Source organism: Caenorhabditis remanei, chromosome X (genome assembly GCF_010183535.1).
Source record: "Caenorhabditis remanei strain PX506 chromosome X, whole genome shotgun sequence".
In the NCBI taxonomy this organism is placed as follows: domain Eukaryota; kingdom Metazoa; phylum Nematoda; class Chromadorea; order Rhabditida; family Rhabditidae; genus Caenorhabditis; species Caenorhabditis remanei.
Window position 1 is genome coordinate 3841216 of NC_071333.1, and position 23949 is coordinate 3865164.

Here is a 23949-nt window from a genome sequence, read left to right on the forward strand (position 1 = left end):
TTCAAACCAGTGCAATCTTATTTTTAACTTATTTGGATTTTTTGAATCCTTGATTTTTTAAACTCCAGACCACAAAAGTTGCTTTCGATACTGTCTCATCAGCACATCACGTTTGTTTTATTTCTATTTCGATCAAGCTAAAAGAAATTGGTTGGGTTATGTGGACGACAAATGGTGTTGTGAGACTGTGACGTTGAACACAAAACTAGGTCATTTTCCCAAATTGCATATCCCATCGTAAAAACACATGAGTAATTTTTTCACTTTTGTTCTCTTGATCTAGGTGAGAGAATTTGACAGTTGATCGATCTGTGTGCAAAAAAAAGAGTGATTGGGGAGAGAAGACATTCCCTTAACAACACTAGGGAGATCTAAAACATGAAAACGGCAAAAAGAGTATACAGACTTGAATGACTTTATTGAATAACACATAGCAACAATTTCAAATAAAAAGAAAAATTGTAAAGCATGATTTATTTAATTTTTTTTTGTGAAACCCTTTTGTTTTTAAACCATTCCCTAACTTGCTTCACAGTTAAACCAGTTTCTTCTGCTAATTTTTTCTTCTCCGCACCGGTCACATAAGCCTTTTTTGCAAAGTATGTATTGAGTTGTTGCCGTTGTTGCTCGGTATAGTTGCAGTACTTTTTCATTTTTGTCGATTGCATCAACGCGTCCGTCATTCTTTGAATCATCAAAGGCGATTGATATTCACAAGGCCAGTCCAAGGATTCTGTTGTTCTCCCGGAAGTTTCTGTGCTAGGTGTGGAGCTTCCGGATTCGATAGTCGATTGGATTCGAATTGAATTATCACTGAAAGAAACTATTGAAAATTTGAATGAAGTCTTTTCGATTAAACATACCTCGAAACCGAGCAAGCCTTGTAATCAGAGCTGGTAGACAAAGAAGAAAATATGGATGTCTCTCTGCCGTTTCTCGAAGATGACGCAGACGAAGTGGAACTGAAATTTCAAACTTTCACACCTGAAATCTCATTTCATATTAAACTTACCCAACAGATTCATTGACATCCTGCAAAACACGCTGTGTCTCAAACTTGACAAATGGAAAGATTGAGACAAGAACTTCTTTTGGTTCTGAAAGTGATGGGCAAGGAGACGCTGGGTTAAGCATCAAAGCCTTCTTAGCCAAAAGTTCAAGACTGCAAAAAAACAATTAATTTTGTCTGAGATTTGCCGCTAACTTACATTATAGCTTGAGCATTTTCCATTATTCTTGTATTATGTTCGAGGTCCTTTGGACTGAGTGAATTTGAATTTATAACAGTCTCCAGTAAAACCTTTAATCCATCAGCCATAGTGTTCCAGTGTTCAAAAAATTTGAAAGCGTTGGTAGACGACATCTTTTATAATGAGCTCACGATCTGTTTCTGTTTGTCTTCGTTAAAAAAGAGGGATAAGACAATGTCAAAGTGAGAAAACATACATACTGTGAATTCAGAATAAAAACAAAGAGAGAGAGAGAGAGAGAGAGAGAGAGAGAGAGAGAGAGAGAGAGATGAAGATATGTAAAAAGTATTAAGAACCAGCATCTCTAAAAACCAAAAAACTGTTCCAAGAAACATTTTTATCGATAGGAGTTTTAAGATCACCATTCTGAACCATTAAAACACGTGCAAAAAAATTTCAAAAAATTTGTACTCTGTGGGTTCCGAACCAGTATGCCTTAGAACCCAAAATCTTCTCAAATACAAAAGGGTTTTCTTCTTCTCCTCCTTTATCGCCACCGAATCCCTTTTTTTTTAATCCGTTATTTGCTCTCTCCTCCATGGCTCCTCCTTCTGTCAAGAATTGATTTATTCCACCAATTCTTGTTTGACGGAGCCGGCCCCTGGGCTCCGAAATGACGGGGCCGACCCCTTGGAATCGATCGTCCATCCCATGACCATTCCCAGTCGAATTCCTTTGGCTGCTGTGATCCATACCATCACAATTCCTCCAGCTGAAGCTTTGTTCGCCATATGTGGGGTTCGATCCTCCGATTCTCCGTTCGGTGGCCGACAGCCTAACCAGTTGAGCTATGCCGGCCACATTCATATCGAGAGTCAAAGGCGTATATGAATGTCGGCGAAAAATTTTTCAAAATTTTTTTTTTCAAAATTTTTTTTTCAATTTTTTTTTTCAAATTTTTTTTTCAAATTTTTTTTTCAAATTTTTTTTTCAAATTTTTTTTCAAATTTTTTTTTTCAAATTTTTTTTTTCAAATTTATTTTTTCAAATTTTTTCTCAAATTTTTTTTTTCAGTTTTTTTTCCGGTTCTGAGGGATGCGAGTTCAAACCCTACTGAGAACAATTTTTAGATTTTTTTTACACCTGTTTTATAGTGTTTTAACCTCACCGAGGATTAAAAAACAATTTTTCTCATGATTTTTCAGTTGTATATTTGACGTTCCCATACATTAAAGTTTGTTTTAAGAGGCGTTGTCTGTAAGATTAGGATTCCTCTTGGCACAGTTGCAAAAAGTTGTTTCAATCCGAACTCTTTTTACAGCATATATACCCTATGGTAGTGGTTTACAAAAAATATGTTACCAGTCCCCTATGACGTCATCATAGGAAAATGTGCCCAATAATTGACTTTTCACCCAAAAATTCATAAAAATTTCAATGTTCCAGATAACATCGGGAAACTTTCGCAACATGTTAGAAATGTTTTTGACTACCCCTACCCAATTTTATAGCCCTCAAAACACCCCAGAAACCGTTCAGATAAATTTCATTTCCATGTTTTTACAACTTTTCTCAAAATTTCAAGATTCTCAAAGTGACATCTTCGGGGCCAGAAACACTGATAAATCATAAGGGAATAGGGGAATCGACAGCGAAAAAAGAAAGAGAGACGGTCGACAAAGTGGTAAATCGAGTGGTGAATCACTGACGGCTGAACGACCGCCAACGGGTCAACGAGCCAACGACGGCCTGTTACCGGCCAGCCAAAACAGTTAGAAAAACAACGAAAAAATTGATTGAGGAATCGAAATCGTATCAGAAAAGCAGAGATTTTACAATTATGCTTTACCAGAAAAAAATTCGATTCGGAAACATTTTCCGAAAAAAAATTCGGAACATTTTTCCGACGGAAAATTTTCCGATTTTATTTTCCGGAAAACTTTTCCGACGGAAAATTTTCCGATTTTTTTTCGGAAAATGTTTCCGAATCAAAATTTTCCAAATTGTTTTTTCGGAAAATTTTGAGAAATAGTCGTAAAATTTGATATTTTTTAATACTCCAATACTTCTGAAATTTCTAAGAAAATTTTATCATTGAATCAAAGCCAAAGCTTGAATTGTGAGTTCAATTTTCCTATTCCTGGATGCGTTCAGCAGAATTTGAATTTTTTTGGAAGCCTCAGCTGGTTTCATTTCCAATCATATGTGTCCCGACCAGGCTTGTTCGGAGTCGTCGAATCGGATATCGAACTTCTCCAATTCTCCCGCGGATAATTCTCCGACTTTTTTTTTGTGAAATTATTCGATCGGAGAATTTCGGAACATTTCGGAGAATCGAAAAACCCGTATTAGAAACATTTTTGGTAAAATTCTCCGAAATTTCCAAAATTTTCCGATTCTAAAAAAGATTCGGACACTCGATTTTCCTACTTCTTTAGGAAAAAGTTTCGATTCTCCGATTCTCCAAAAAATTTCTCCGAACAAGCCCGGTCTCGACTCGTAACTCTTTCTCGTCTCTAAATCCTTTCTCAGGTAATCGACTCTCAATCATCACTCTTTCAAGACATTTGTTGTTCAGCGGTCAGAGAGAGGATAATTTGGTATCCACAGAGACTGGATGTATCTCATTCTTGCCCTCCGTAAAACTGCCCGGTGCCATCGGGCTTCAAACATCGTTAGTCCTCATCGGACGATTACGAGGAATTCCTGACCTAGTTTTTTTTCCATTTTACTCGGTTTGAAATGAAACCCATTTCGCTTTTCAAAAGTTCAAATCAACACCAAGCAGTTATCTTTTGCGGAACACAGTATTGAGATCGTGAAACTCTAGGATCTTTGAATTGAATTCAGTATGCAGAGCACAAATAGTGTTGAAGATAATCGATTTTCGGTCAGAAACATCCTTACTTTGATCGAACTTCATTCATTTTAAATGAGTGAGGTTTCGCAAGTAAAATCTATTTTTTGAAACCTTCAAAGTAAAAAACTGTCAAGTTTAGTTAAACAACTTATATTTGAAGCCCAAAACAGAAGCCAGAAAGCTAAAAACACATATAAAACGGGTAGAAACCCATCAAAGTTGCTAATGACAAGAATGCCCAAATTCCCGTCAGTCCAGGGTATCATAAGTAATCATACAATAAAGTTCCTTAAATTTGCTAATCAGTCTAACAAAGGATATGTGTCTGGTTGTCTATTGTTTATTATGGGATATGACGGCTGCATCCACATTTGCGAAACAATGCAATCATGTAAAACGACCACACGGCTATTTTAAATTGGACAGGACTATTAAAGTGTTTTTCACTTTGGGTTTTGAAGACCTGTCAAAAAATGTAACTACTGACAGAAAATGCAACATTCATTGGTATCAAATCACAACATGCTTAAGGATCTCCTGGAGAACATCTGAGCACTTCACCTCTCACCGCTTTCAAGTTTTCTCTGATGATTGAGAAGTATATGTTGTATGTGTGACCTTTCCATCCGTTGAACTTTCCCATGATTTTGAGCCAATGTCCAACTGGTTGGTCATAGGATGCATCGAATATCATTTGGAAATTGCTTCCGGTTTGTTCAAGCATCTCTCCGACCATTTCAACTGAAACAGAAAATAATTATGAAAAGGACTTCTTTTTTGTCAACAAACTTACTCTTGTTGTCGGTTCTTTTGCAGCTTTCGAATTTGAAATTCAAGTCGAAACAGTCATTCACTTGAGTTCTATTCTTAGCCAAGACACCGGCTGTCAACTTCTCGATAAAGGCATTTGTTAGTTCTTGATTGCTTTCGTGTTCAGTTTTTGGTCGCGTTGTCGTTGTTGTTTGAACAACAGGTGTCGTAGTTCTACGAGTTCTACGGCGACGATAACGGTTGTCCGATTGGATTTGGTAAGCATTTTGCTTCGAATCATTGTCGGACGAAATGCTAGAATTGTTCGGCATAAGTGCCGAAAACAGCCCGACAAGGGTGAGTAGAAGAAGAATATTTCCTATTTTCCACATGAAGGGAGAGGACTCTTGCTGAAAAGAAAATTTGATGGTTTATATACCTAAAATTTCCATCAAAGAAGGCGGGGCAAAAACAATATGCAAATTAGAGAGGAGTGTTTGTGTTAAAATCGGAGAAAATACCAAACCATCATGAGTTGTTCTGTGAAGCTAAACATCATCGAGAGAAAGAAAGAAAGAAAACTCGCGGAAATGTTCCTTTGGATTGAAGAAAAAGGTTATCTTCTTGGTTTGAGGAACGAATACAACTTACAAGGAAAGTCTTAGGAGACGCTATTTTCAAACGACCTTTGAATTTGGTTATATGTATTTTTGACCCCAAGGAGTCTATTTCTGCAGTCAAAACCTGCTAAATATCTCTGCGAGGCGAGTTATGAGCTTTCAAACTTTTCATATACAGTTCCGGACAAAAAGCTATCAATTTTTGCCGTTTTCAGTTGAAATTGCCCAACTTTGCGGATCTGTCATGGTAATTCTGATTGACCCATCAAATAGATAGCTAATAAATCATAGAGATCAAAATTAGAGCGCATTTTTGTAGTTGACAACATTTTTGTACGGACACTCCCTAGAGAGTTATTGTAATTTTAAGTCGACAGCTCAAAAATCGCACTATTTTGCACTGAAATTGGTCGATTTAAGAGAGAAATTACTTTGTCGATACGTAACTTGCTAGGGAGTGCTTGTACAAAAAAGTTGTCAACTACAAAAATGAAGCTCTACTTTTGATCTCTATGATTTTTTAGTAATCTACTTGATGGGTCAATCAGAATTACCATGACACACCATCAAAATTAGGCAATTTCAACTGAAAGCGGCAAAAATTGATAGCTTTTTGTCCGGTACTGTAGTTAACTCTGTTCACATTGAATTCCAAATCGGCGGTATATACGCCTCCGCGCGGTTCCATTTGTGTTCCCCAGCGGTTTACCTGTGCTCGTACGTCCCAAAAATGAGAATATCTTACGTATGCTACGTCTCGTTTTGAAATGCCACGTGAAAAGCCCACATGAAAAGTTTGAGAGCTCATAACTCGGCTCTCATAGACATTTAGCAGGTTTTGACTGCCAAAAATAGAATCCCCGTAGTCGAAAGTATATATGACCAAATTTATAGATCGTCTGAAAGCCGCGTCTCGGAAAACTCCCCTTTTTAGAGAACCAAAAGGGCTTTAGAAGGCCAGAGAGAAACTGGAGCATCGAAAACATTTTTCTTTGGTTTTCTCAGTTTTATTCAGGTACTCTAAACTAGCAGAGAGCCAAAAATGTGTAAACTGACTGAAAAAAACAAACCATCATGGATAGTGTAAATCGCTGACCGGCAGTTCTCAACATCAAATCGTGTTGATATTTCAATTTTTAATTGTTTGATTGCGGTTCCAAACACTCCGTTGAGAATGCTACACAAAACAAGAGGATAAAAAACCTCAACAGATTTTATTGTATGCAGTAAACGTTAGTATTCAACTGATGGGATATTTAATAGTCGCAATATATCGCAATTTTCTCAGAGTTGTTATTTTATGAATGAACGCTAATCTGTTCTGAATTATGTATCATTCAAAATTCCAATTATTGTAATCAAAACTGGATTTTCAAAACTAACAGTTCGAATCATAACCTCGTGACGAGAATATGTTGGAATTAAAAGTTCAGGTAGCAGTTTTTGGTGCTGCAACATTATTTTCCCACAATAAGTTTGCAAGAATTCAGTGGTTTGTTTGCCTCTGTTGCCTGAACATTTTCCCATATTATGAATTCACTATTCAAATGATTGAAACTCATTTTGTTTGTTTATTCAAATGCAGATAACTTTCTCACGTATCGCTCTTCAATATGGAAATCTAAAATGATATGTTTCCGAGAGTACTAATAAAAAACGAAGTAGGGAAATAAGTGATTATTCGCTAGCACTGTGTCTGACGAAAATCAGAACAAGTTCCATTTTTTTTTGAAGCCGGGATATCATTTCTTACAATCATTGCTGCTCTCTGTGTAGTTGGCCTGGCAACTTTCATTCATTCTTTGAGAAGAAAATATTTTTGTTAAAAGGGAAAATCAAAGAAAATAAGAGATTTTACATGACAAATGTTCTAGAAAAAGTAAAATAATGAGGAAATAGAAGAAAAGCCCTGCTAGTATACACAACGTAATAAACAGTACAAAAATAGGTAGAGCTGAGAGAAAAGATGTAGAAGGAAATGGCGACAAACTACGTGGATGGACACGGTTTTACTGTGAGACATTAATTAGACAAAAGACACATTGAAAACAAGAAAAATATGAAATCATTTTATCCTATCTTCTCGGCAGTTTGAGTCTGTCTCGTCGTGATGGACACCGTTCGTATTCATTTTCCTACATTGCAAAAAATCCGATTAAATAAGGTAGATAATACTGTCACATGTCAGCGAACACTTCTCCCGCAAGGGGGCGAGTCCACTGTCTGTGATCTCTCTCTCCCTCGCAGAGAATGCGATGCGCCTTATTGTCAGTCGTGTGCTAGAGACCGCTTAATGAACGGTCGCACTTTTATGTTTAACTTCTCTTATTTATAGTTATCATGTTTACTCTCCCCCTTCCTTTTAAGTAACTTTAGTATCACCTCTTTAACTATAGCTACACCATAGGAACCCATATACCAATCTATATAATAAATCTATAATAATAAGACGACCATGTTCTAATAGTGAGAGGTCTAAGTAAAGTGGAAGGATAATCAAACCCTAAACCACCTAAAAGGGCATGTATTATTATATGGAGGTCCCACATTGAACTCTGCCATGATCCAGTTTCACTGAGAGAGTGCTGAGTGCTACACTATTCCCACTTTCCCTCACTAACTTTCAAGCATTCACCACCTAGGTCCTAGCCACACTCAATTTGCACTGTTTTGTTGTTGTCACCTTGAACATTTTCTCGTGCATCGTGGGTATTTCAGAGATGCCCCATACGATACGGCTAGATGCGGAGTAATTAACCCATCTACCACACGCGAAACCCTCTTTTTCTTGTTTCTCACATAGAACAATTTTAGAGAGTTCAAGTGTTCTGGACGTCAGTATCTTATTTATCTCACCATTTAAATCGTATTTGGCTTAGGTAATATTTAATCTCCTGTCCCATCATTACATGTATCCCGTCTTAATTAAGTTTCATAAGAACGACACCTGGTTGGGAGAGATGTACATGCTCCACTCCTTTACTCAGTCTTATGGTCCCCAGACCTTAGATACCAGGCAATGGCACATACGGGATGAGTACCGTCCCTGTTTAACTATAATTTACCCGACACGTCCCTCTCGAAAGTTGACCCAGTTCAGAGAGTGTTGTTCGTGACGCTGGTGTTTTTCAAAAAGAATCATTAGAATATTAGAATAAATACAATTTGAATTAACAAGAATTCGAATTCGTGAATGCAGAATTTAAGCCAGTCGTAAGTAGCCAAGTACGATCACCGACTCAGTAGCAACAAAGTCACTGGGAATTGACGAGCTACCACGGAAAATTTTTTTTTTCAATGGCCCTATAAAATTTGTTTTTTGGAAATGAGTCGAGATATGAAGTCGTGAATCATATCAGTTCAAGGTCAGGAACACCGTGTGAGATTTTTTAGAACTAGCGATCATTCAAACTTATTGTTTTGATAAACAGAACCGACCGACATTGATAAGATAGTATTGTAACATTGGCCAAACTATCGTAAAATCGGAACATCTCAGTGCACCATCGCGTAAACAAAGTCATTAAGTGCTATCTGATCCGATTATTATTGTAAACCTATGCGCAATGGTAAACAATATGCAGCTGCTATCGGTTTCTATCTCCGCACATATGATTAATGACAGATGCGCAAGATGGCACCGCAGGGCACGCCAGTCTGGCATATGCGGTAAACAATTCGGAAGAGAGATCCGCCCAAATAGATTATTTGCCAGTATTCTCGAACAGTAAGGGATCTTTTTCTAACGTTCTCTGCTTTTGTTTTACTACTCTGCTTTTCGTTTGTTTTGCTTCTTCTCCATCTGAATCTTTACTTTCGATCTGCCTAGAGTAACAAAAGTTTCTGTACGAGTACCTCCTATTACTGCCATTCTCTATACTCTTCCCTCCCGTCCTTTGCATCTTCCGCTCTCTTTATCGTTTCTTCATATCTCTTCATCAATCAATCTCTTTCTTTTTCATCACCATCCGGACAAGAAGAAAGAAGAGACTCCAAACTCAAATTCGGAGACAACTGGGAACATCAACGAAGAAACACGGAAGAAAATCACTGGATTTCGCTGCAAAGAAGACTTTTGCTCCTCAACAGCAAAAGTGATTCACAACTCGACTGGACGACTGGACGACTGGAAAATTGGGAGAACAACGTTATCAAGATCGACAAGGATTTGACTGCTGAAGGATTCAATTGCTGCGACAAGGATTCAAGGATTTTCAACTCAACTGCAACTCAGAATTCAACGACGGATAGGAGGATAGAAAGTCAACGTTTCGACAACTTGGTCAAGGTTCAACGACAATAGGACAGTACACTGGTACCAACGTCAACGTCAAAGTAATCAACAGTATCAAAAACGGAAACAACGGCTTTCTTGCAAGTTAAGTATTTCAATTCCTAAAATTTTGTCAAATTATCTTCAATTTCCTCGCAACCTTTCTTCAAATTTGGCCACCCAAATCATTCAATTGCTTTGTTTTTGGAAACATCTCATTTTTCAATGCCAGTGGTACCAAAAAGTATATCCAAGATGCTGAAGAAAAAAAGAATAAGGAGATAGCTGAAAATATGAAGAAAGAAGAAAATTTGGCAACGGAAGATCAGAAAAAGGAACAATATCCTATTTTCGAAATCACTGATCCTTGGAAAGAAAGAAGAGCTTTGGAACTACGTGTCAAATTCAACATACCAACGTTTTCGACAGGGAGCGCTCAAGAAATGGCTGACTGGCTCAACAATTTTGGTGCGTATCTAGTCAAGCTGAATGTATTTTCAAGAGTTGGAGTGAAGCTTGTTCCATTATGTCTCGAAAACCCCGCTCTTTCGATTTATCATCGACTTTCGGCAAGAAATAAGAAAACTTGGAGAAGGATGACTTATGCATTGGTCGAGAAGTACAAGTGCAAGGAAGAAGAAGAAATATATTCCGCTTCCCGAAGTTTGATGTTTATTCAACAAGGAAATCAATCGATATTCGAATTTGCAAAGAAGATCCGAACTTTGTCAAAAAGTGCATACGGAAATTACGACGAAGAGCCAAAGGAACGATTGATGATGGTTCATTTTATGAATGGTCTTCACAGTTCAATTGCAAAATGCTTCCAACAGAAATCGAGAGAACCCAGAACTCTTAACGAAATGTCCATGAAAGCTCAGAGAATGATGGATCGTCTAACAGAACTCAGGGAAGAAAAGAAGACACTCGAAAAAGAAAATCTTCAAAATGAATCAGTCTCCTTCAACAAGCACATGCATGTTCAATCAGGACAACATCTTCAAAACTGTCAGTTTGGTTTCAACAATTATTGTTTTCAACAAGGATTGGGACCACATCATTTTCCGCAAGGATACAACAACTGTCAGTTTCCCGAAGGACAACCAGCCATGAGTATGAAAAGACAAAAACAGATTCAAGGAGTTGCTGATAAGGAAGAGAACACAATTTCGACTGTCGAGCCAAAAGTTCAAAACGGAAGTTTCAACAATCGGAGTGTTATTCACTATCTACTTGGGGTAACACTGCTGACATTACTCATTCCTACTACGTCTGCCTACCAAAGTTGCAAATTTGGTATCAGTGGACAATCTTTTGGACCTTCAAGATCGTTATCATCTGGTTTCGACGCGCAATTCTACTATCAACAACCCGAAGTCTTCGCCGCACAGGAAGATGTTATCAAGATCAATTGCTTTCAAGAGAATCCTGAATTTCGAATGGAATTCAAAAATAGAGGTAGTTCTACAGCTGATATAAGAACATGGAGTTTGATTGGATCCTCATTCGAGAAAAAGTATGGAAAACCGGAACCGAACCTGTACAATTTGGAACCTACACTTCCTACACTGAAACTCTACGAAGACTTTCCAAGCCAAGCTGAAAAACTCCAAGTTCTTGTTGAGACATCATGGTTATCACTTCGATTATTTTCATGCTCGTTCAACTTGTCACATTCATCGACGCGGTTACTCAAGATGATTTTGGAATTATATTCTCATGTGCACTGAGGATAAATTCGCTTCGTCATCTTCATTTGGTCAAGTAATCATCGTGTTTGGAGTCAACACCATCGTCCACATAATCACCAGTCAAACAATCATCACATAGAGGAACCACAAAGAAAGAAAAAAGAAGATAAAAGAAAGAACAATCGGCAAGAAGAAAAGAAGATATGAAGTCAAATGCTTGGAATCATCTTTATGGATCGACGACAACGACACGCTGAAGAAGAAACATGCTCATCTACTTTCCAATGGAAATCAGTCAATATATAGCGACGAGGACGCCGCCTGCTCTGATTCGAAGGCCGGGGATGCCACATCTCCTGCTATCGCCAGAAGACGTGTTCAACAATTGGAATGGATGGAAAATTATAGAGGAAATTCGACAAATGCGTGTCTACCTCAATTTTCAACTGCGTGTCTACTTCAATATACCAACTGCGTGAAGACTTCAATTATCAAATGCATAATCTTTTCAGTTCTTCGATTTTCGGATTTTTACAACTGCGTGGTCAATCTATATCATTCAATTGCAGATTCTATATTTTATATTATCAACTGCGAGGTCAATATTATATTATCAACTGCGAGGTCAATATTTAATATTCAACTGCGAGGTCAATATTATATATTTCAATTGCGATGTCAATAGTATATTATTTATCAACTGCGAGGTCAATATTCAATATATCAACTGCAATTATTATCTACTCCAAATGCCATTATAATTTCTCTAATTTTTGTATTTATATTTTACTAGTATATAGCAACGAGGACGTTGCATGCTCTGATCCGAAGGCCGGGGATGTCACATGTCAGCGAACACTTCTCCCGCAAGGGGGCGAGTCCACTGTCTGTGATCTCTCTCTCCCTCGCAGAGAATGCGATGCGCCTTATTGTCAGTCGTGTGCTAGAGACCGCTTAATGAACGGTCGCACTTTTATGTTTAACTTCTCTTATTTATAGTTATCATGTTTACTCTCCCCCTTCCTTTTAAGTAACTTTAGTATCACCTCTTTAACTATAGCTACACCATAGGAACCCATATACCAATCTATATAATAAATCTATAATAATAAGACGACCATGTTCTAATAGTGAGAGGTCTAAGTAAAGTGGAAGGATAATCAAACCCTAAACCACCTAAAAGGGCTTGTATTATTATAATACATGTGTAATAGGAAAAAGAGAAGGAAGGGAAATGGTTGTTAATGCAGCGAGGAAAAGGGGAAAGAGTGGGGGTAGGACTCTGAGACAAGTTAAAGTGGACAGTAGAGACACAATTAATGGATTGAAGGGATATTCTTTTATACTAGCGACTAATCAAGTGTTATTCTTTATACAGCTTCTTTTTGCTTCGAGTTTTTTTGTTCCGTTAGCGTTGCGTCCTTAACGAGAGAAATTTGTAAAAGGACAGGTGTCATCATCGTGTGCCTCCTTATCTTCTGACAGTGGCGGCGGCGGCGGTGGCAGTCGGTTGAAACGTTGGTTGAAGCCGTCGATCGTAGATCGCGACACCGATACCGCATCTCTCTTTAAAAAACTGTCATTCACCACCCAAACCGAGGTACTTGGCTGGCTCTGTTGACTGAAACAAACTGTGTCGGTGTCATGGGGCATTCTGATTTCCTCCAGTCTCCCCCTTCTATGTCGAACTCGATCTATGGCATCCAATTGTTCGATTATGTCAGAATGGGATTCAGAACTTGATTGAATATTAGCTACTTCTTCACAATTATCCATGGCATTGAACAAATTAAGCAGTCGAATGTTTTCAAGTTCCATGACTGCGTTCTTCTCTCTGAGGATGCGCTGAACACGTCTACGACGGAATTGAACAAGGAAGAAACAGACTCCAGCGACAGCCAAAAGACCAAAGATGATTCCCGCAATAAAGGTGTAGACAGGGACCAACTCCTCTTCAATCGGGTCATCGAATTCAAAACGTAGTGTGCCATTGACTGGATTCGCAGAGGAGACGGTCAGAGCAAATCTGAAAGTAATATGGGTGAACTAGAATTTATTTTCCAAGTTTCATTTTTCTACAAACCTTCTCAAGTTCCGATGCAAAGTGCAGAACAAATTGTTCATTCTGTCCATATGATCCAATAAATCTTCGCCAATAGACAGGGAGTCTGTTCTATTCAATTGGATGACTACCGTGTTTGTCTCACATTTTCCTATTCCAATATTAATCGTCTCAGACAGATTCGAGTTCAACCGAAGAGTGAGCGATTGATTTTGGATTGCATCTGCAAATATATTAAGATAGTTGTGATGTTTTACTGAATATGACATCTAAACTCACTTTCTATGATATTTCCTAGTGCAGGATAAAATGACACCGGATTGATCGAGTCTTGATGAATATGGATCATTCCGTCGGTGTTCATCTTTCGAGCATCTTGAACCTTGATCCAGTTTGTCTCGGCAAAACGGAAGTGTCCTGTCGCTTTCTTTTCACCAGTAGAAAATATCAGAGTGAAACTGAAATAATTTTCAAAGTTTTCAGTTTTATTAAACCTATTTTTGTTTTACTTACTTATGACCTTCACCGGGTGTTACAACTCTGGAGAGACTTGTGAAATATTGAATCCATGGTTCAGCAAAATAAAACCGTTCTTCTTTGAATGGGATCGACCGTCCAATTATTTCCCTGTGTTGTTTTTCAAGAGAGAAGGTGATCGGTTCGGAAGAGCAGATATCAAGCATCATCATAAAGTTGGAAGCTGAATACTTAATTTTAGAATTTAATTTTGAAGACACTAAGCTCACATGTATTAAGAATATGTCTTAAATCATTCACAACTTTTCCTTTGCCAAACCAATTTAGAAATCTGATCATTCCTGGTTCCTCAACGTTGATTATTCCGGAAGCTTCGGTTGTGGTTGTTTCAGGCGGTTTAGTAGTGGGTGTAACTGGTTGCAGATAAAACTTGAGAGTAGTAACTAAACGGTGATCGGAAATCACCATAACACTCATTCTGAAAATAAAAATATTATTACCAGAACATGCAGCTAAAACCAACCCCGAATCAATATTTTCGGTTCCACAAACTGTTTGGTCGAGCATTCTTATCTTTTTCAGCAGGTTCTCATCTACTTTGTAATGTTCATTGGCATTGAATGTGATTATTTCCTTGATTAACAGATTGCACTTCGTGAAACGGAGACTGATGGGTCTACCGGATTCATATGAGATCACCATCTGCTCTGTGGTTTTGTGAGTAAGAGCTAAAAGAACCAACTATATTTTGTTATTCCGCCTATCAAACACCTTTAGTAATAATTCCTGCAATTTTAACATTGTACATTCCAACACGATTAGCGTCCTGTCGGATGTTTACCTCCTCGAATTCACTGTTAGCGCGCTGACTCGCAAGACATCCTTTGAATCGGGTCAAATTGAATGTCACCTCGAATGAAATGGATGGTTGGTTGGCCGGGGTGGCGATCATGATGAGGCTGAAACAATTTCTAGGATAGACTATTATTTGATTTTCTAGTTTGCTCACTTGTTGTCTTGAGAGCATCTCTTCTCATAAACCAGCTCACGAAAATATTGAACCCAAAATGGTCCAAGTGACATTGAACTATTCACGATTGGAGAGACGGACTCCAGAAGCAGTTGACCACAGCAACGGAATGTGACATGAGCTGGATAATTATTGAAGATCTCGAGAACCAGTGACTCATTCGTTTGAAAGGCTGAAAAAAGATTTTCTCGTAGAATAATTATAGGCTAGATGACTTACCGTAGTCTACAAAGCCTTGCCAGTCGAACGAAACTTCCAGCTCCTCGTTTTCAAGGTTTCTCTTCTTAACGGCATGTGGTTGCATAGATCCGCCAGCTAGGAAACTTTGAGATCCGACATCATTATTGGTTTGGAGTGGAGACGTTTGGGAAGGGAGAGGAAAAAGGATGAGTGAGACGAAACAACAAAATATCATGAAAGGTTTCATGATGTTTGTTGTTGAGAAGTGACGGATAGTGAGTATGTTGAGATAGCTGTTAATTACAAAAAATGAGGGAGTATGGGAGAAATTGAGTAGGAAACGACAAATTCAAGATTCAAGGGGTGATTGGATTTGGAATAAAACGAAATTGGAAGAGTTTAGTTTAAAAATATCCACAGTACCATCCGTGAAGTAACATTTTAATTTTCAGTCGAAATCAGGAATTTTTGGAACGTCTGTTATTGTTGTTGACAATTTTTTAGAGTAGTAGTTCAGAACGTTCTGTTCTATTAGTTTGTTTTTTTACAAAAAACAATCACATGAATAGTAATATTTTTCTAATATCCCTCCCCCATCTCTTCGGAATGACTCAGAAGATGGTATTTTTCTAATTCCGTATCTCTCTTTTTTAATTTTTCGATCAGGTGTAGTTAAAGAAAATTCTAGAATAAAAATTTCTATTGCGAAATAGTGGGTAAAAGAAGATGAGTAAACAAACAGGGACACTGTGATGCCTAATTTAAAAAAAGCGAGGTATTGGGGGAGACAGAGTCGTTGGGAAATGAGCAAAGGGCCATCTAGGCTTCGAGTCCTTTCAAGCTTTATCCAACAAGGTTTTGATGTATGAAGGAGTTCAAACATAAAAAATAGATGGCTCCATGATCCAAATTGATTTGACAGGTAGTTCAACTGTTTTGAAGTCATGTGAGATTTCCGGTTCCGAAAAAGTCCAGTCTCGAGAATTCGGTTTCGAAAAGTGGTATTGAAAGACCGGATATGTAATAGCCCAGAGACCAATGAAATAAGGATGAAAAGATAAAAACTTTGAGGCGGAATCATGATTCATCGTCAGAATCATTCCGAAATGAAAATATACAAACAACAGAGAAAACTGAAATTGCGGCAACGGCGACTGATCGTATGAACAATGAAACAGCCGGCGAGGCCAATGGCCTAGAGACAGCCAAAAAACGTCCACGTCCACGTTCATCGCGCTTTCAAATTCAATTGTTTAATATTAACTTTCTTCTTTCTATAATCGACTAACGTGTCAGGACTGTCTTTTTCTGGATAATGTCTATTAATTGGTGACAGCTGGTATATTTTGGAGAAGAACTTTAGGAGAATCCGAAAAATATTTATGTGGAATTCAGAGCAACGTGACTCAAAATATAAATTCTTTCTAAAGTTTTCGATACAGTAATCCGAAATTTGTGATTTTTCGTTGAATGAATTGAAATATGATACTCCGATTGGTGTTCTTGTAAGAAGTATTTTGAAAACTTCAAACTGGTTTCTTTATTTCAGTTTGAAACCTTGTGCCAAATAACTGTAGACAGTAGCATAAGAGACAATTAAAAACTTAAAAACAGTCAGCTCATTTTTAAAAGTTCAATTCCGTTCTCACAAATGCCTTCAAACATTGAAGAGAGTCGATTGAGACCTTGTCTCATGAGACTCACTTGAAATTTGATTTTCCGTCACTTTTGGGGTTTCCAGAAAAAATCTGAAAAATTAGAGAGTTAATTTCTTCTGCTTTTCGATCACAACACTATATAATGACAACGTCATCACAAACTTTACCTTTTCTCAGACCCTGATTAGCGATGAAGGCAGTTTGCGACACGATGGATGTACTGGAAATGTAAGTGTATTTTTGTATCAAAGTTAATTATTCATTTTCTTTTCAGATTCACTATATCGCGTGCATCTGAAAGAGCTGAGAGAGTCCTCAAACTGTTCCTGTCTCGTCGAAATATTGAATTAACTGCTCTATTTGCAGAGACGTTTATTTTGGAGGGGCATAATCGGAAACACACGTATTATGGAATTGTTATGCAATTCTCCAAAGAACTTTCGAGACTATTAGAGAAAATATTGCGGAATTTGTTACTTTTTTCAAGATTTGCAAAGTCTCACTCGTCTTTGAAAGACCCCAGTTGGCAAGTGCAGTTATTCAACTCATTAGAAGTTTCGATTTGACCATTGACTCATTTGATTTGAATCTGGAAAACGGATATAAAGAGCAATATCATGAGATGATAGAGCTCTCTAGAGAAGCAAAAAACTTGGACATCATTTCTGATCCTACGAAGAAGTTCCGATTGTCCATTTCTGCGAATCCTTCCCAGTTTAACTCGTTAAGACTGGTCCATGCAAAATGGGTGACACGATATTATTTGACTAACTTATTTATTAATTGCAAAGAGTTATATATGGAAAACTGCCAGTTGAAATATTCTGATTACCTGATGTTTTTTAAACAATGGATTAAAGAGTCTCGACTGGAAGTTGCAAAGATAAAGATGAAAGAACAGCGAAACTTTTCGGCATTGTTCAAACAGTTGAAAGCAACACCGGTGAACAGGTTCACCCATTATAATGAGTGAATTTTGTTTTTTTATAGTATTGTACTTATAGTAAGAAAATATTTTTCAGAAGACTCGATATTCCAGATTGTTTTTGCTATATGATTCAACAGGAGATCACTTGGATCCGAGCGATTGTGCTTTTCACCCCGCCTGATAATTTGGTTAATTTGACGACAGAATTCGAATTGTGATTTGGTTTAATAAATTTTTCACGATTATTCATCTTCTGGTTTAGCAGGTTTAGCTATAATCATAACCTTCTTGGGATACTGTAGCTCTTAAACATTCTATAGATATCCGGTGTACTGTAGTGGACAGGCGTCGTACTGTAGCTCATACAGTGTACTGAGATATTATAAGTGACCAACCGTGCTTTACGGGGTTATTTTAATATGTTTTTAATGGTTTTCAGACATTTTAAGACGAAAATCTTGGTTTTAAAACGTATGAGAGCCGTTTTCTCACGGTTTAGAACTTAATTTCGGAGCTTTACATATCTTCCCAGCAAACTGTTTCTAGACATTTACCATATGTAGCCACCATCCTGTCATTTTGTAAGTTACAGTATGTCTCCAAGTCTATAACTTTGCATAACGATTTATAACACCGTTAGGCGTCTTACTGTATCCCAAACTGGGTACCGTAGCTTGGATTACTGTAGTCTAGATGATACCGGTGCCTTCAACTTTTTACGGTAGACAAAGTCATACGATACTGTAGCATAATATAGTTTAGATTACTGTGTCTAACTATGTCTAGCCGGGTGGTATACTATAGCTTAAAAAAAGCGGGGAATATAACTATATTCATTCCGAAATTCGTTTTTTATTTTTATTTTAAGAGTTTCACTGTAAACATCAGGTGGCTTTTAATAAACAGTCATGCATCTTCTGGAATGACATTGAAATAGCTTGATTTTTTGGCAGGAAACAACCGCTGTGCTACCAGAGCGACCGATCTCTATGCATAAAAGACAGTTCAATTAGTGTGGATCAGGACAAATGACAAATGAATCAGATTCCAAGATTATTTGAATGTACCAGTCACTACAGACTATAAGCACATAATATGCCATTTTGTTGTAATAACTATGATTGTTTGATATTTTTTGTAGTAAATGTAGTGAAAACCGGATATTCTTGTTTTTAGTTTTTTATGAGATTTTGGGAAATTTCAGAGAACGTTTTTAAGATATTTTTCAAATGTATCAAAACAAAAACAAAATTGTTTACGGTTCACATGATTCAAACTGATGCTTGCAGAGGTCAGTTGTTTTCAAGTCCGACCTTATAACCATTCGGCCATTGCTTCATTGAGTAAAGTCGGCAAGAGAGGGCGCTGACTATCTAGCGGTGGGCGCTGTTTGTATAATAATGGTCGCATAGAGAGGGCTTTCTGTCGGCTATTCTCAGTAAAGCGCGTTTTCTCATTCTTGCGTATGATGAATATTCCGAACATCCACCGTGAGCATTTTTGTCGTTTTTCCAGGGAGTTATTGGAATTTTGTTGGTTTTTTAAGCGGAATTGGATTTCAAAAGTAAAATAAATCTTGTTCAGTGTGCTGCAACTGTAATAAAACCGTCGGAAACTCTTTTTTTTGCCGGTGTGAATTGTTTAATTTTTTAAAAATGAAAAGCGGAGTCTAGTTTGACAAAAGCGATATTCATCCGAATTTTCAAGCATTTTGTAACTGGTCATTTCGCAACTAGACGTGTTTTTTCTTTGGAAAAACTTCCGGATGCAAAATGTACGGTAACGGATTATCCAGTCCCTAATTTACCGCTGACGAAACGGTTGTGAAACGTCCAGTTGTGTGATCGCATAAAAAAACAGTGAATATTTCCACCAACCTAACCATGAAATATCGGTTTTTATAGTTTCGAAATCTTGGTGGGGTCTTTTGATCTTGTTCGAACATTTATCTGTCAAAATAATACAACAAATGCTATAAAGTCTTTGTTTTGTATTGGATTTCCAGAAGTTTTAAATTTTGTTAATTTTTTAAGAAAATTACCATAATTACAATTTTGCTACTCCGACGACAAAATATTTTATGAGCACGCAGGGTCTTAAATCTTGAAATTTGTGAACATAAGGTATGAAAGCATGTTGTGAATCCACTCCGAAATTTACTAGAAACTGGGCTGCCATCCAATACTTAGGAATCTTTATACATATTTATCATTTTCTGTTTTTCTATTTATTGTTCATTATATCGAATTTGTTCATAATTCCCTTACTTTGTTGTATTCAATGCTCCACCCTCTTTTTTTGGTCAAATTAGTAAGTAATGTTGTGCCGCTCAAATTATTTCTTTATAGGGTCTCTATTGTTCCGTTCACTTTCTTCTCTTGTTTTCATTTCTTTAAGTTTCCCGTTTCCAGGGCAAAATGAACCAACCGGTACCCCCAGTCCCCAACAACCCAGTGGACGGAACTCAGGATCAAAGAAGAAATGTAAGCAATTGATAGAATATTGATAAAAAAGAAACCTCACATCATTTCTTGATTTCAGATTGGTCCAGCTATTGCTCCACCAACACCACAAAGACCACCTTCAGGGCGAATGATGATTATTGATGACTGGCCGAGGTTCGTGTTGGATCGTCGCAATCCAGCAAGAGCGTGTCAACGACGACAAGCTACACAGGTGAGAAACGGGGCAAAATCTTTATATTAAAAATGACAGTTGAGGGAACTGCGATAAAGAAATTTCCACACTTGTCAAGGGCCAGGCCGGCCCGGCTTCAAAAAATGACCTTTTCCCAATATTTTTTTCAAATTTTTTTCAATTTTTGTTGACTATTTTTCAGAATTTCTTCTAATTCTGAATGATAGTCAAAAATTGAATTTTTCTCGAAAAAATTCAAAAAATTTCAAATTTTTTTGAAATTTTGACATTCGCGCCAATTTGCTAGGGCCTTGACAAATATGAAAACTTTATTACTGTGAATCTGAATATAACAGAATGCTCGATGCCGTTGCTGCGGGGACTCTCCTTGCTTCCGTGTGGAACTTCGTGAAGAGCAAAGGAGTATGCTTGCTTTTTTCGAATACACTGCCCGAGGGGGTACTCGATTTTAGAACTCGGAAAGATAGAACTGCGACAAAATAAAACTGTCACAATATAGAACAGACAAAAATAGAACTGCTACAAAGTGGAACTGAACACAATGGAACTGTTACAAAATAGAACTTCACAAAATAGAACTGAACGAAATAGAACTGCTTCAAAATAGAACTGCTACAAAATAGAACTCCAGCTCGAATGGAGCGCGTTTGCATTTTTTTTGAATTTTTTGGATTTTTTTGGTTTTTTCAGGATTTTTTAAGTCTTTTCAGTCTTTTTTGGATTTTTAAAAATGTAATTTGCATAATTTGTATTGTTTTTATTGTTTTTCTACAAGATTTATCAATTTTCAGCTGAACAATGCCGAAAAATCGGAAAATCGATGGAGAATTAATCAACGGTTTTTTCATGAAGAAAAAAAAGAGTATTCCAACTCTAAATGAGACAATATACCATTGTATCGAGAGGTAATACCGAGAACTGTAATGTGTTTTCAATCTTATTCCATTGCAGAAATACGAAGTATAAATGTCCGGCCGCATTCGGAGTTAATGATTTGACAAAAACTATTCGAATCATCCAGCCGCACATTAATCACGAAATGGACAAACTGTCTAATTCAGTAAGATGAACAAGCGGAAACTCTAAATTCTGCTATAATTTTAGGTCAACCTCGCCCGACAAAGTATTAAAAAAAACGCAAATTCTGGAAGCCCCCGGGACGTCATCGACGGTGTAAGAGCTGCGTTCGGAACCGAAACATCAATCATGTTAGGTAATTTTTGAAATACAACTGTTCCCAGATGAATGCATTTTTCAGGAAGTTATAATTCAAAAAGGAGACTTATTGATTATGAAAAATCGAATTTGAATTCTAATAAAAAAGTCATGGATAACGGTGGTAAAATCAGCGGATCATATTCTGAAACTCTCAGAAAAACACGTTTTTTGGTGTTCGATGAGGACGTTAATGGAAAACGATTCGTAGGATTTGCGTCGAATGAAGGATTGGAAATTTTGTCCAATGGAAATGTTTGTTTTGTGGATGGAACTTTCGATTGTGTTCCAAAGGGATTCACTCAACTCTTCAGCATGCATTGCTATGTAAGTGTTTCGGATTCAAATTAAAACGCAATTTCCGTCTGTTTTAGATTGCTTCCGATGTAGTCCGCCCCGTGTTTTTCTGTCTTCTGCCAGATAAACAGATGTCGACTTATTCTACTCTGCTACAATTGATGAAGAACGTTCCACAGTTGTCAAATTGGTGTCCCGGAATGGTGATTTCAGATTTCGAGAGTGCCATTCACTCGGCATTCAAAGACAAATTCCCGAATGTTGATATTCATGGATGTATGTTTCACCTGGTTCAAAGCTGGAGACGTCAAGCCGAGAAATTGAAAGTTTATCAAGAGTTTATTGGTGAGTTACACCCTTACATGTATCTCAGAGGCATCTCCTTATTTTAGATGGACCATATGAAGAGTTTTGGAAGTTGTTGAAAACTCTGCCGTTTGTACATGAATCAGATATTCCCGACTATTTTACTCTGATTCTGAATCATTGTATGCCGTTAGCTGTTCCAGCAGAAATGAAAAGTAAGCCTTTTCCGAAGTGCAGTATTAATATACTATCAATATTCAGGTTTCATAGACTACCTTCTCAACAACTATATTGGAGGTGTCGGATTCAACTCAACGAGATTTCCGCCAAAATTATGGTCCTGCACAGTTCAAACGGCGAGTAATATCCATCGGACTACCAATACGGTGGAAACCTGGCATCGACTTCTTCAATCTGTTGCGACGATACACAACGGATTTACAACAATTAAAATGTCGGATCTAGTGACAAAAATGCAAAAAGAGGAGCGACACACCACGATGGACTACAACGAATTAAAAATTAATCCGTATTTTCAAGTAGGTTTTCAAATTTAGAATAAATTTAAGTGATAGTTTTTCATTCCAGGTGAATAAGTCTCGAAAGAATTCAAACATCATGAAGGATGGAAAGTTGAAAAAAGTTGTCGAAAACATCCCGGAAATTCCAAGACCTCCACTCATGGGGATTGCATACTTAAAAGCAATTTTTCATGCGAAAAAATAATTTCCTATTCGTTTGTTATTCTGATAGATTTTAAAAATAGATTTTAATGATAGATTTCTATCCGGATTAATCAATTTCTAACTTTTCCTGAGGATTTTTTACGGTTTTTCATAATTTTATACGGTTTTTCAAGATTTTCTGACGGTTATTAATGATTTTTATGGGTTTTCATGACTTTTAAACGGTAATCAATGATTTTTATGGGCTTTTCACGATTTTTATAAAATTTTCACGATTTTTATAAAATTTTCACGATTTTTGACGATTTTTCATAAATACATCTGTTTTTTTCTCTATTAATGAATTTTTAAAGTCGATATTTCCCTCGAAAACTGGTTAAAATTTTCAAATAATGCAAAAATTCAAAAAAAAATGCAAACGCGCTCCATTCGAGCTGGAGTTCTATTTTGTAGCAGTTCTATTTTGAAGCAGTTCTATTTCGTTCAGTTCTATTTTAGTCAGTTCTATTTTGTAACAGTTCCATTTCGTCGCAATTCCATTTTGTTCAGTTCTATTTTTGTCTGTTCTATATTGTGACAGTTTTATTTTGTCGCAGTTCTATCTTTCCGAGTTCTAAAAGCGAGTACCCCCCTGCCCGACATAAATATAGAGCCACTTGTGATTATCGACTATCTCACAAAAATGATGATACTTCAAGAAGTTTTCGAAACGGCTAAAATATACATTTATTAGCTTAAAAATGTTGCATGCAAAACATTTTAACTCTTCCTCTTTGTTTTTGGAAAAATCGAAAAAATGTGAAAAATGGCTTCAACCTATCCGACATAAGTATAGAGCCACTCACAAAAAGTGTCAAAAATGAGAGAATCACGAGCTAAAAATATCAAATTTGGAATCTTCGTCCAAAATTTAGCTAATTTGATTCCTTTCTCCAGCAATTTCTGTTAAAAATTTTTGAGAAAAATGAGAATATCTGGAAATTTTCAAGCCTCTTCGTTTTCCGCTTGTTTCGTCCAAATAAGTTCAATCCAGCATCTGATTTTTGTTTGAATTAAATGTAATACTCA

At 37.0% G+C, this 23949-nt stretch overlaps 8 protein-coding genes across 8 annotated transcripts; 4 read left to right on the forward strand and 4 right to left on the reverse strand.

Annotated features, from left to right (window-relative positions):
- Positions 1–473: 473 nt before the first annotated feature.
- Positions 474–1363, reverse strand: GCK72_022730 (uncharacterized protein; the record flags this gene model as incomplete). Its single annotated transcript, XM_003096003.2, has 4 exons — positions 474–813; positions 864–962; positions 1013–1162; positions 1209–1363. 4 exons carry the CDS (start codon positions 1361–1363, stop codon positions 474–476), a joined length of 744 nt encoding a protein of 247 aa, XP_003096051.2.
- Positions 1364–1646: 283 nt separating this feature from the next.
- GCK72_022731 (uncharacterized protein) lies at positions 1647–2057 on the reverse strand (the record flags this gene model as incomplete). Its single annotated transcript, XM_053735026.1, has 1 exon — positions 1647–2057. One exon carries the CDS (start codon positions 2055–2057, stop codon positions 1647–1649), a length of 411 nt encoding a protein of 136 aa, XP_053578592.1.
- A 2519-nt stretch (positions 2058–4576) lies between these two features.
- Positions 4577–5132, reverse strand: GCK72_022732 (uncharacterized protein; the record flags this gene model as incomplete). The annotated part of the gene is made up of 2 exons (XM_003096021.2): positions 4577–4791; positions 4844–5132. 2 exons carry the CDS (start codon positions 5130–5132, stop codon positions 4577–4579), a joined length of 504 nt encoding a protein of 167 aa, XP_003096069.2.
- Positions 5133–9038: 3906 nt separating this feature from the next.
- GCK72_022733 (uncharacterized protein) lies at positions 9039–9723 on the forward strand (the record flags this gene model as incomplete). The annotated part of the gene is made up of 2 exons (XM_053735027.1): positions 9039–9147; positions 9398–9723. The coding sequence occupies 2 exons, from the start codon at positions 9039–9041 to the stop codon at positions 9721–9723; spliced, it is 435 nt and encodes a 144-aa protein (XP_053578593.1).
- Positions 9724–11650: 1927 nt separating this feature from the next.
- Positions 11651–11863, forward strand: GCK72_022734 (uncharacterized protein; the record flags this gene model as incomplete). Its single annotated transcript, XM_053735028.1, has 1 exon — positions 11651–11863. One exon carries the CDS (start codon positions 11651–11653, stop codon positions 11861–11863), a length of 213 nt encoding a protein of 70 aa, XP_053578594.1.
- Positions 11864–12806: 943 nt separating this feature from the next.
- GCK72_022735 (uncharacterized protein) lies at positions 12807–15257 on the reverse strand (the record flags this gene model as incomplete). Its single annotated transcript, XM_053735029.1, has 9 exons — positions 12807–13410; positions 13468–13669; positions 13726–13904; positions 13960–14146; positions 14193–14401; positions 14447–14651; positions 14695–14882; positions 14933–15125; positions 15173–15257. 9 exons carry the CDS (start codon positions 15255–15257, stop codon positions 12807–12809), a joined length of 2052 nt encoding a protein of 683 aa, XP_053578595.1.
- Positions 15258–16981: 1724 nt separating this feature from the next.
- Positions 16982–17937, forward strand: GCK72_022736 (uncharacterized protein; the record flags this gene model as incomplete). Its single annotated transcript, XM_053735030.1, has 4 exons — positions 16982–17019; positions 17066–17194; positions 17245–17742; positions 17814–17937. 4 exons carry the CDS (start codon positions 16982–16984, stop codon positions 17935–17937), a joined length of 789 nt encoding a protein of 262 aa, XP_053578596.1.
- A 3238-nt stretch (positions 17938–21175) lies between these two features.
- Positions 21176–22921, forward strand: GCK72_022737 (uncharacterized protein; the record flags this gene model as incomplete). The annotated part of the gene is made up of 8 exons (XM_053735031.1): positions 21176–21282; positions 21329–21437; positions 21482–21590; positions 21636–21919; positions 21967–22234; positions 22282–22410; positions 22457–22734; positions 22784–22921. 8 exons carry the CDS (start codon positions 21176–21178, stop codon positions 22919–22921), a joined length of 1422 nt encoding a protein of 473 aa, XP_053578597.1.
- Positions 22922–23949: the final 1028 nt, after the last annotated feature.